At 45.5% G+C, this 12,133-nt stretch overlaps 1 protein-coding gene across 1 annotated transcript in view; it reads right to left on the reverse strand.

Annotated features, from left to right (window-relative positions):
• Positions 1-12,133, reverse strand: part of LOC144509533 (adhesion G protein-coupled receptor B2-like) — a 962,811-nt gene that overhangs the window by 352,056 nt on the left and 598,622 nt on the right. Inside the window, exon 15 of the mRNA XM_078238437.1 lies at positions 5,646-5,745. Within this exon, the coding sequence (XP_078094563.1) occupies positions 5,646-5,745 (100 nt within the window). The remainder of the gene's footprint in view (positions 1-5,645; positions 5,746-12,133) is intronic.

The raw sequence follows: 12,133 nt of genomic DNA on the forward strand, positions 1-12,133 counted from the left end.
CCTGGTTGACGTACCCAGGACCCGTCCTCCTGCGGCGACATGTAAGGGCCCGCAAGTCCGACCCCTTGGTCGAACAGGTCCACCTCCTCCACGCCAACCCTCAGTATGCCTATGTGGCATATCCTGACGGGCGAGAGGACACAGTCTCGATCCGAGACCTGGCGCCCGCAGGGGACGTAGCAACTCCTGTCGCTCCCATACCCCCAGTGACGAATCCCTTATCCCTTATTTCTCCCCCGGACGTGGCGCGGACAGCATCGGGACCAGTGCTTAACAGTTTTACTCCAATGCACAGCTTGCCTGAGCCCCGAAGATCGTTGCCACCGCAGAATGTGTCAGGAGCCCTGCACTACCGTTTCATCAGGGTCAACCGGCCTGTGAGTCCGTGGGAGAACAGCTGGACGCCGTTTTGGGGAGAACGCCACCGCAAGTGCCTACTCCGGTGTCACTGCCGGTATTGAGGAGGTCACAACGACGGTGCGGTCCTCCAGACCGTCTGAACTTATAATCTGTTGACATTTTAGTCTGTTTTCGTACCCCGCCGGCCTTTGTTCTCAAAGGAGGGGTGAATGTGGTGAACCATCGTTGGTTCCCACTGGATAGCACTGGGCCAGGGCTGGCCAGCACTATGGGAATGTATATAGGTTACTGTGGGATTGTACTAATGTTGTTGTTGGGCTAGGGTGGGATTGATACACCTGTGGTTGCTACTGTTGTGGCACATCCCAGTCGGGCTCCGCCTCCTGGGAGAGGTATAAGACCCCCTGCTCGGACGGGACCCCTTCAGTCTGGGATAGTGTGTTAAAGTTCTGATAGTTCCATTGTTAGTTAATAAAAGCCTTCTTTTACCGAAGCTTTGAGCCTCGTGTCCAATTGATGCGCATCACATTGTCGCTGCTTTTGTTATGGGCATACTACAAGGTACGGTCCAGTACTGACCTTGGCCTTTTTTCAAAATAGCATGCTTTTGGATATCCCTATATCTTTGCTCCAGTTGTGGTCTTCTGCAGCACTTGCAATAGTTCACTATCTGGCATGTACAACCTTCTGGAGTATGTTCCCTCAGAGTCTGAAGGTTTTCCTTGTCCTTCCTTGCCTACCTGGCGATGTGACAAGGGCTCCACCACTATAAGGGGTTCTGTTATATTTTACCAATACCACCACTCTCAGTTGAGATATGGATGATTTGATTTTGGTTTGATTTATTATTGTCACATGTATTAGCAGACAGTGAAAAGTATTGTTTCTTGCACGCTATACAGAGCATACCGTTCATAGAGAAGGAAATGAGAGAGTGCAGAATGTCGTGTTACAGTCATAGCTCGGGTGTAGAGACAGATAAACTTAATGCAAGGTAGGTACATTCAAAAGTCTGACGGCAGCAGGGAAGAAGCTATTCTTGAGTCGGCTGGTATGTGATCTCAGATTTTTGTATCTTTTTCCTGACTGAAGAAGGTGGAAGAGAGAAGGTCTGGGGTGCGCGGGGTCCTTAAGGAAGTGTAGACAGAGTCAATGGATGGGAGGCTGGTTTGCATGATGGATTGGGCGACATTCACGACCTTTGTAGTTTCCATGTTGCTTGAGGCCCCTCCCCCAATCAGGAGACACTGCTGTCCGACGTCCCTTGTAGTTGCTGAGCTCCGTTCTCTGCATTCTCCAATGACAGTGCTATCTCAATGGCCTTCTTTCGATACAAACTGGGTTCTGCCAATAATTTATTTTGGACTGTCACATTGTTATTCCGCAGACCAGTCTATCTCGCAACATGTCATGCAGGGGGGCCCAAATTCAAAGTACTCTGTCAATTTTCTTAAATCTCCACATCAGTGACAAATTCCCCAGGGGTTCTCCCTGCCATGTTAAAGCTGGAGTATTATGGAGGGTTTTGGGTCAGAATAGCTTTTAACCAAGTTCATCAATTCATTAAAGATTTTGGAGTTAGGGGCATCTGGGTAGGTCAGGCTTTTTATTATACTGAAGGTTGGGAACCCCCGTGCCCTCAACAGGACCACTATTGTTGACCGGAAAGAGTAACGCGTGCACTCTGCATATTGGGCCCAGTCTTGTATGCATGTATCATATGCTTCAAATTTACCAAAAAGAGGCATTTTTCTTACCCGGGGATTACTTGTCTCAATGGCAAAGATGGTCCGGAGGGAAGGAAAAAACGCACTTTACTCCTGCAAACATTTGAAACCTATTTTTCCTTATATAACAAAAAATGTGAAATTGACAGAAGGGCTCAGGAAGCCAGAGTTGTCAATTAAGCAATATTTTCTCTGGGGTTGAGATGTTTCAATGGACTAATGGATGTCTGGGTTCTGAGCCAAATTATATTTTTATGAATGAATGTTTTTTGAAAGTTTTTCTCCACTCTCCATTGTTACTATAAGGTTCATTTCTTCTGAACTGTATATAGTTGGTAAAGGACATGGAAGTGTCATAGATTAGCATGAAGTGTCCTTGTGTTTTGGGGAGGAACATATCTTGATATGAGGGCATGATGAACAATAGAGATTGTTTGGGGGCATAATGAGGAGAACCTTTTAAATTTACCTGCCAAAAGGCTGCCTCATGCAGGCTGTGGTTCAAGACACTGCTGAGGTGCTGGCCTGACTCCATGAAATTTGTGGAGCACTAGAACATGACTATCCCGCAACTGAATTGGCCTACCACTTTTGCAGGGCTTCCAAGTCATCCTGATTTGGCAAAAATCGAGCACTTAGTGAGGGCTGTGTTCAAATCTAGTCATGATGTGGACAAACATGGGACACGGTGGACAGAGTACCCTTCGTCGTCCAGTACTTCCCCGGAGCGGAGAAGCTACGGCATCTCCTCCGGAGCCTTCAACATGTCATTGATGAAGATCAACATCTCACCAAGGCCATCCCCACACCCCCACTTCTTGCCTTCAAACAACCACACAACCTCAAACAGACCATTGTCCGCAGCAAACTACCCAGCCTTCAGGAGAACAGTGACCACGACACCACACAACCCTGCCACAGCAACCTCTGCAAGACGTGCCGGATCATCGACACGGATGCCATCATCTCACATGAGAACACCATCTACCAGGTACACGGTACCTACTCTTGCAACTCGGCCAACGTTGTCTACCTGATACGCTGCAGGAAAGGATGTCCCGAGGCACGGTACATTGGGGAAACCATGCAGACGCTACGACAACGGATGAATGAACACCGCTCGACAATCACCAGGAAAGACTGTTCTCTTCCTGTGGGGGAGCACTTCAGCAGTCACGAGCATTCAGCCTCTGATCTTCGGGTAAGCGTTCTCCAAGGCGGCCTTCATGACACACGACAGCGTAGAGTCGCTGAGCAGAAACTGATAGCCAAGTTCCGCACACATGAGGACGGCCTAAACCGGGATGTTGGGTTTATGTCACACTATCAGTAGTCCCCACAGCTTGCCTCCTGGACTTGCAGAATCTCACTGGCTGTCCTGTCTGGAGACAATACACATCTCTTTAACCTGTGCTTAATGCTCCCTCCACTCACATTGTCTGTATCTTTAAGACCTGGTTGGCTGTAGAGATTTGCATTATAATCAGTATTCTGTAACTTGATCTTGTGTCTCTGTGCCCTGTTTGAGAGTAGATTTCCACTCCATCTGACGAAGGAGCAGCGCTCCGAAAGCTAATGGTATTTGCTACCAAATAAACCTGGTGTTGTTAAAACTCTTACTGTGTTCAAATCTAGTCCCCAGAGATGAAAGGCAAGATTTTCTAATGCATTTAAGTTCATCAGTTGTGGATGGAAATCTTTCAATATTCACTCCTAGTCAGGAATGTAGAGCGAAGAATCTTTCCCACCAAATGCAGACCTTTAAAGTCATATATCATATACCAACTTTGTACATATCAACACAGAAAATAAACAGAAGGGTCAAAGGAAATCATTAACTCAAAAATAATCCTGAATGTATCTATGACAGGTAGAGCTAGATTTTTAAATCACCCAGTGACTGGGAGCAGAAGTAGACAGGAGATAAAACTAACCCTGATAGCTGGCACGCCAATTTCCTGGCTCCAGTCCACCACAAGACAATTCCTGCAGAGGAGGGATATGTGACCGACAAAGCCCTCGCTTGCACATGGCATGGCAGGTAGCTAACAAGACTCATTAAAGACCATTCCAGTCCACAAATTAAAGGAAACTGACTGGGATTTTCCAGTCAGCCTCCAGGATCTTGCAGGCAGTAGAGGGGTGGGGGGGTACAGTTTAGATGCCAAGAGGTCATCTTCCTGTCTGTCTGGGTGTTGCGGCAGCTTCAGGTTGCTCTGTTGGAGCTCCCAATCATTGCTGGCCTGGCTGCCAAAAGCTATTTTTTAATTTAAATTTCAAAATGTTGAAGACAGAGTGCATTGCCTTTCGTCTTGATGCACGCTCTCTCTTACTTACCTTCCATTGCAATCTATTTCGCCTTTCAAGTCCTCTGATTGGCCCTTCAGTTTGAGAGCTTGCCTCCCCTCCCTAATTGGATGGCGAGTCTGCCCTCTAGCTACTAATTGGCTGCTCCAGAGAAAATTAGAAACAAGGGCTGTTTCGCATACAATGCAGGATTTGAACCCACATTTCAGCCTGCTTTGGAGTTTCAATCCTCACAGTAGCAATATTTGGTAGGACACGGATACTGAGTTTCATCTGTGAATGCAGGCACGCAGAATTGATTCAAAAAATGTTCACTGTGTGAAGCATGATGTCGTGGGTATCCTACTGCTCATTTTTCTAACTCCTGCTTGACAAAAGGAACTTTTTTATATGCAATAATAATTTAATGTCAGTCATAATCAGGTTCACATCTAATATAGTGAGTGTGTCTGACGTCACATATCATATTGAAAATTCTTGACTCAAACGCAGTTTCTGAAATGCATCATTCTCAAATCCTTATCCCAATTTTGTCTTCTCCAAAGCAATTGAATTGTACTCAAGTATGTATCCGTCCTCTGGTAGCCTTCCAATTCATTTCACAGATGTCCATTCTTCAAAATGGTGCATTTTCACTACCTATTCAAGAATGGGAAAGTACCAAAGCAGAGGCCAGTCCTGTCCTCACCCAACACCCACATAAGAACCTTTTGACAGGAGGTGGAAGTGCAAAGCCTTGCATAATTTTTCTTTTCCTCTGATGGGTGCTTTTAATGATTGCAGTCCCAATTGCGGCTCTAAAAATGTCAGGATAGACCTTGGGCTTTTTTGCTTGCTGCTGTGTTGTCCAGGATGGATGCAATATTAAGTTGCCCACCAGAATTAGCAGCACTTTTCTGTTACTAATGGATTATGATAGCACAAACAAGAGTTACAAATGAATGAAACCATTCATTGGAGCAATAGGTTGAGTCTTTCTTGCTTACTGAAGTTAATAGCCAGTTGGATTAATTTATTGAACAATTTTTGAGACTCACCCTTGGGTACATAACATTTCATTTTGAAATTTTAATAATAACACTGTTTTCAACATGCACTTTAATTAAAACAAATTCAATACTATTCTTTTACTTAACGCTTCCAAATGTTCTGTTAAATCAATTTTTATAGGGGGTGAATTGTCATTGGGTTCAGAAGGTCAGTAATAATGCAAATCCAAATGTGGTTGAATGTGATAACAAAATTACTTACGTTAATAAGATGAGACAGCTCTACAACAATTGGTTCTGAGGCCTTGGGTTGTGGCCTTACTGTTACTGTCAGTACTTTGGAATTTATTGCCATCGACTTTCTGGAAAAAGATATATTTAACGTGTAAATTAACAAGCAAACTGATTCAGATACTGTCAGGATTAAGCCAAATGCCTAGAATTCAACCACATACAGATTGTGTTACAGATAATAAACGTAACAAAAGGTGAACAATCTAACTCATTCAATATCCCCATCCACTGCTGGTGTATTTCACTGAAAACTCGTGAGTTTCATTTTGTATTTGACTCATACTACACATTCACTTATTTTCTGAGGTTATTTAAGCTGCATTTTGTTTTAAATATAGGGATAAGCTAACAGCTTCATTCTGTGGGAATTGCCAAGGCTTGTCTGAGACTTGCCAGACTGCTTGTCTGAGAATTTGGAACTTCAAATGTAGTAAAGCAGAGGCACATTATTTCTCCAAATTTCCATGTTGCGTATTGGCTGGTGTACTAATTTAGCCACATGCCAGTTTCTGTCACCAGCACCTTTTATAATGCACCAAAGAAAAGGCTGCTCCCGTAGCTTACAGTCAGATAGTCTTCACCTCAGGATCCACAGCTCCAGTTTGGGTAAAGTTACAGGCTTAAATAAACTCCTGCTCACTCAATATGGCAGCTCGCATTCCACAAAGCCCATGGGTAGATACTGAGACTCCGAAAGCTAGTGCCAAATAAACCTGTTGGACTTTAACCTGGTGTTGTGAGACTTCTTACTGTGCTTACCCCAGTCCAACGCCGGCATTTCTACATCATAGACACTGGTGAACAGTTTATCCCCAGAAATGGAAACAGCGTGGTCAAGGAATGGAAGAGAAGTGTCAGAGATGGACCATGTGAAGGTGATAGACGGGTGGAAATTGGAAGCAAAATTGATAAATCTTTTCAGGTCCAGACGAGATCCTGAAGTGGCACCGAAATAGTCGTTGATGTACTGATAAAGAAGCTGTGGGAGGGGGCTGGAATAGGACTGGAACAGGGAATGCTCCACATATCCCATAACAGGCAGGCATAACTGGGACCCATGCAGGTGCCTATAGCTGTCCACCAGTATCCATTACAAACCCACTGACTCCCACAACTACCTTGACTACAGCTCTTCACACCCCACATCCTGTAAGGACTCCAGTCCATTCTCTCAATTCCTTCACCTCGATTGCATCTGTTCTGATGATGCCATTTTCCAAAATAGCACTGCCAATAGGTCTTCCTTCTTCCGTCCTTGGCCTTTTGTAATGTTCTAGTGAACCCCAATGCAAACGAGAGGAACAGCACCTCATCTTCTGATTGGGTACTTTATAGCCTTCAGGACTGAACATTGAGTTCAACAACTTCAGAGCATGAATTCTCTTCTCCACCTTCACCCCATTTTCATTAATTTTATTTCATTTCATTTTGTTTAATCCATTTTATCATCCTTCTCACTCGCCTCCATTTTTCCACTTTTCATTCCAGCTTTCCTTCTTGCACACCACCCGCCTCCCCCACCCTTCCAGGGCAATTGTCACATTCCCCAGGCAGTCCTTTAACAATCTGCACCACTGTTCTGCCATTCATGCATTCCGGTCACTTAATGGACACTTTTTAGCACCTTCTCAGCCTTCTATATCCCCATTTACAATCTCTTTGTCCCATTCTACTGCCAGCCCCTCCCACCCTCATAGTATAAATCTCCGCTGATTCTCTTTGCTCTCAGTTTTAAACCAAGGATCATCTAGACTTGAAACATTGGCTTTATCCTCTCCCTACAGATGCTATGAAACCTGCTGAGATTTTCCAGCATTTTCTGTTTTTGTTTCAGATTCCAGCATCCACAGTATTTTGCTTTTAACCTGTTGTGGTGTGCAGTGTGGTCCTGTAATCAAATAAAAATCGTGCCAATTTAGTCCCCATGGATGCCACTAGCTGTTTCTACATGGCATTTTTGAAAGTTTAAACTGCTCGTTCTGCCATTCCATTTGATGATGGTTGATAAGGTGAGTCCGGACATGTCAGATAGCATTGGAGAGCATGAAGTTCTGGAAATCACTGCTCGTAAAGGCCATGCCATTATCGGAAACCAGGACTTCCAGTATTCCATGTGTGCTGAAGCTCTGCTGCAATTTCTCAAGTATAGCCTGAGTAGTCGTGGAGCTCATGCGGTGCACCTCTAACCGCTTAGAGCGTGCATCCACCATGATTAAAAACATAGAATCTATAAAGGTACCTGCAAAGTCAACATGTACGTGCACCCATGGCCTTCCAGGCCACTCATGAGGGTAGGGAGGTTGAGGATGGAAACTGTTTGATTTTCCTGGCACAAACCACATTGCTTTACCAAGTCTGTCATGTTGGAATCAAGACCAGGCCATCATATGTAACTCCTGCATTTTTAATAATCCCAGGTGGCCACTATGTAGTTCTGTTAAGGTTGGACGTCATCCTGGGGGCAGAACAATTACTCAGAATCCCCAAAAAATGATCCTGTCTTCAACAGAGTAGAGAGGTAGAGTGTCATTTCTTCGGAAGGACATCCTTGAAATTCCCCATTTAGGATCATGTGCCTACTTTTGGATAAGATTGGATTGTTTTGGATCCAAGCTTTGATCTGTCTTGCTGACACTGGTAAGGTCTCCAAAACGTTCAGGGTCATCACAACTTCTTCGACTGCTGGTAAAGGAACCAGGCTTGTGGGCAAAGGGAGGCAATGCGTCTGCATTAACTATCCAGGCCTTAGAGCAGTGTTCCAGAATGTATTCGTAGGTTGCCAATGGCAAGGCCCAGCGTTCTGAGTGCAAGTAATGGGGGAATTTCCTCTTTGAAGAGGCCCGGCAAGGGTTTATGGTCGGTAATTATAAAAACCCATCTACTGTGGACGTGGTGGTGGAATTTCTTCACGCCAAATACGACCACCAATCCTTCATTATCAATTTGAGAATATCATCACTCAAAGAACAAAGAACAGTACAACACAGGAAACAGGCCCTTCGGCCCTCCAAGCCTGTGCCGCTCCTTGGTCCAACTAGACCAATCGTTTGTATCCCTCCATTCCCAGGCTGCTCATGTGACTATCCAGGTAAGTCTTAAACGATGTCAGCGTGCCTGCCTCCACCACCCTACTTGGCAGCGCATTCCAGGCCCCCACCACCCTCTGTGTAAAAAACATCCCTCTAATATCTGAGTTATACTTCGCCCCTCTCACCTTGAGCCCGTGACCCCTCGTGATCGTCACTTCTGATCTGGGAAAAAGCTTCCCACTGTTCACCCTATCTATCCCCTTCATAATCTTGTACACCTCTATTAGGTCTCCCCTCATTCTCCGTCTTTCCAGGGAGAACAACCCCAGCTTACCAATCTCTCCTCATAGCTAAGACCCTCCATACCAGGCAGCATCCTGGTAAACCTTCTCTGCACTCTCTCTAACGCCTCCACGTCCTTCTGGTAGTGCGGCGACCAGAACTGGACGCAGTACTCCAAATGTGGCCTAACCAGCGTTCTATACAGCTGCATCATCAGACTCCAGCTTTTATACTCTATACCCCGTCCTATAAAGGCAAGCATACCATATGCCTTCTTCACCACCTTCTCCACCTGTGTTGCCACCTTCAAGGATTTGTGGACTTGCACACCTAGGTCCCTCTGTGTTTCTATACTCCTGATGACTCTGCCATTTATTGTATAACTCCTCCCAACATTATTTCTTCCAAAATGTATCACTTCGCATTTATCCGGATTAAACTCCATCTGCCACCTCTCCGCCCAATTTTCCAGCCTATCTATATCCTGCTGTATTGCCCGACAATGCTCTTCGCTATCCGCAAGTCCAGCCACCTTCGTGTCATCCGCAAACTTGCTGATAACACCAGTTACACCTTCTTCCAAATCATTTATATATATCACAAATAGCAGAGGTCCCAGTACAGAGCCCTGTGGAACACCACTGGTCACAGACCTCCAGCCGGAAAAAGACCCTTCGACCACTACCCTCTGTCTCCTATGGCCAACACAGTAAGAAGTTTAACAACACCAGGTTAAAGTCCAACAGGTTTATTTGGTAGCAAAAGCCACACAAGCTTTCGGAGCTCTAAGCCCCTTCTTCAGGTGAGTGGGAATTCTGTTCACAAACAGAGCTTATAAAGACACAGACTCAATTTACATGAATAATGGTTGGAATGCGAATACTTACAACTAATCAAGTCTTTAGGAAACGAAACAATGTGAGTGGAGAGAGCATCAAGCTAGTTCTCCACCCATCTAGCCACTTCTCCTTGTATCCCATGAGCCTTAACCTTCTTAACCAACCTGCCATGTGGGACTTTGTCAAATGCCTGACTGAATTCCATATCGACGACATCCACGGCCCTTCCTTCATCAACCGTTTTTGTCACTTCCTCAAAAAACTCCACCAAATTTGTAAGGCACGACCTCCCTCTTACAAAACAATGCTGTCTGTCACTAATGAGATTGTTCCGTTCTAAATGCACATACATCCTGTCTCTAAGAATCCTCTCCAACAACTTCCCTACCACGGACGTCAAGCTCACCGGCCTATAATTTCCTGGGTTATCCCTGCTACCCTTCTTAAATAACGGGACCACATTCGCTATCCTCCAATCCTCAGGGACCTCACCCGTGTCCAAAGAAGCGACAAAGATTTCCGTCAGAGGCCCAGCAATTTCATCTCTCGTCTCCCTGAGCAGTCGAGGATAGATGCCATCAGGCCCTGGGGCTTTGTCAGTTTTAATGTTCCCTAAGAAACCTAACACTTCCTCTCTTGTAATGGAGATTTTCTCTAACGGGTCAACACCTCCCTCCGAGACACTCCCGGTTAACACGCCCCTCTCCTTCGTGAATACCGATGCAAAGTATTCATTTAGGATCTCCCCTATTCCCTTGGGTTCTAAGCATAATTCCCCTCCTTTGTCCCTGAGAGGTCCGATTTTCTCCCTGACAACTCTTTTGTTCCTAACGTATGAATAGAATGCCTTAGGATTCTCCTTAATCCTGCCTGCCAAGAACATCTCGTGACCTCTTTTTGCCCTTCTAACTCCCCGTTTGAGTTCTTTCCTACTCCTCCTCCAGAGCTCCATCTGTTTTCAGTTGCCTGGACTTAACGTATGCCTCCCTTTTCATTTTAATCAGATCCTCAATTTCCCTGGTTATCCACGGCTCTCGAATCCTACCTTTCCTATCTTTCCTTTTTACAGGCACATGCCTGTCCTGCAGCCTTATCAACTGTTCCTTAAAAGACTCCCACATGCCAGACGCGGACTTACCCTCGAACATCCTCTCCCAATCAACATCCACCAATTCCTGCCTAATCCGGCTATAGTTAGCCTTCCCCCAATTTAGCACCCTGCCCATAGGACAGCACTCATCCTTGTCCATTACTATCCTAAAGTTAACAGAGTTGTGGTCACTATTTGCCACATGTTCCCCTACCGAAACTTTGACGACCTGACCGGGCTCATTTCCCAGAACTAGGTCCAGTATAGCCCCCTCTCTAGTCGGGCTATCTACATACTGTTCCAAATAACCTTCCAGTACGCATTTTACAAATTCCTCCCCGTCCGGACCCCCAGCTCTAAGCACTTTCCAGTCTGTGCCAGGGAAATTAAAGTCCCCCACTACAACAACCCTATTTTTTCTGCACCTATCCAGAATCTCCTGACATATCCTTTCCTCCACTTCCCGTGGGCTGTTGGGTGGTCTGTAGTACACCCCCAGCATAGTGACTGCACCCTTCCTGTTTCTGAGTTCCACCCACAGCGACTCAGTACATGACCCCTCTAAGTTGTCTACCCTCTGCACCGCGGTAATATGCTCCTTAACTAATATCGCTACTCCCCCACCTTTTTTAGCCCCTCCTCTGTCTCGCCTAAAACACTGATACCCCGGAATATTCAGCTGCCAGTCCTGTCCTTCTTTTAACCAAGTTTCCGTCACCGCAACCACATCCAAATTCCGCATAAGCATCTGTATGTGAAAGGGCCCTGGAGGCATACATGATGGGCTTCACTGTCCCGTCTTTTCAGCAATGTGACAGCACTGCACCAACCACGTATGTGGAAGTGTCGCAGGTTAAAATAAGTTATTTCTTCAGGTCAAAATGGATGAGTAAGATGTCTGACCTGAGAAAAAGCCTCTGTCTGTAAAGCTCTCCAAGACCATCTGTGGTATTTTCGTAGTCAAGTTTGCAAGGGGGCCAGCATGGAAGCCAAATTTGGGATAGATTTTACGAATAATGACTAACCCCAGACAGGGGTTTAGGTCCATGATGCCTCCTTAATGGCCTTTACTTTATCCTCTACTGGATGTAACCCCTTGACATCTACTTGGTAGCTTAAATAGATTACTTCAGCCACATGGAAAATGTATTTCTCCCTCTTCAAGTGGACTCCTGCCCTGGACCATTGCAGAACTTCTTCTGGATTGGGTAAATGT

The sequence above is a fragment of the Mustelus asterias genome, chromosome 21, assembly GCF_964213995.1.
Source record: "Mustelus asterias chromosome 21, sMusAst1.hap1.1, whole genome shotgun sequence".
Classification (NCBI taxonomy): domain Eukaryota; kingdom Metazoa; phylum Chordata; class Chondrichthyes; order Carcharhiniformes; family Triakidae; genus Mustelus; species Mustelus asterias.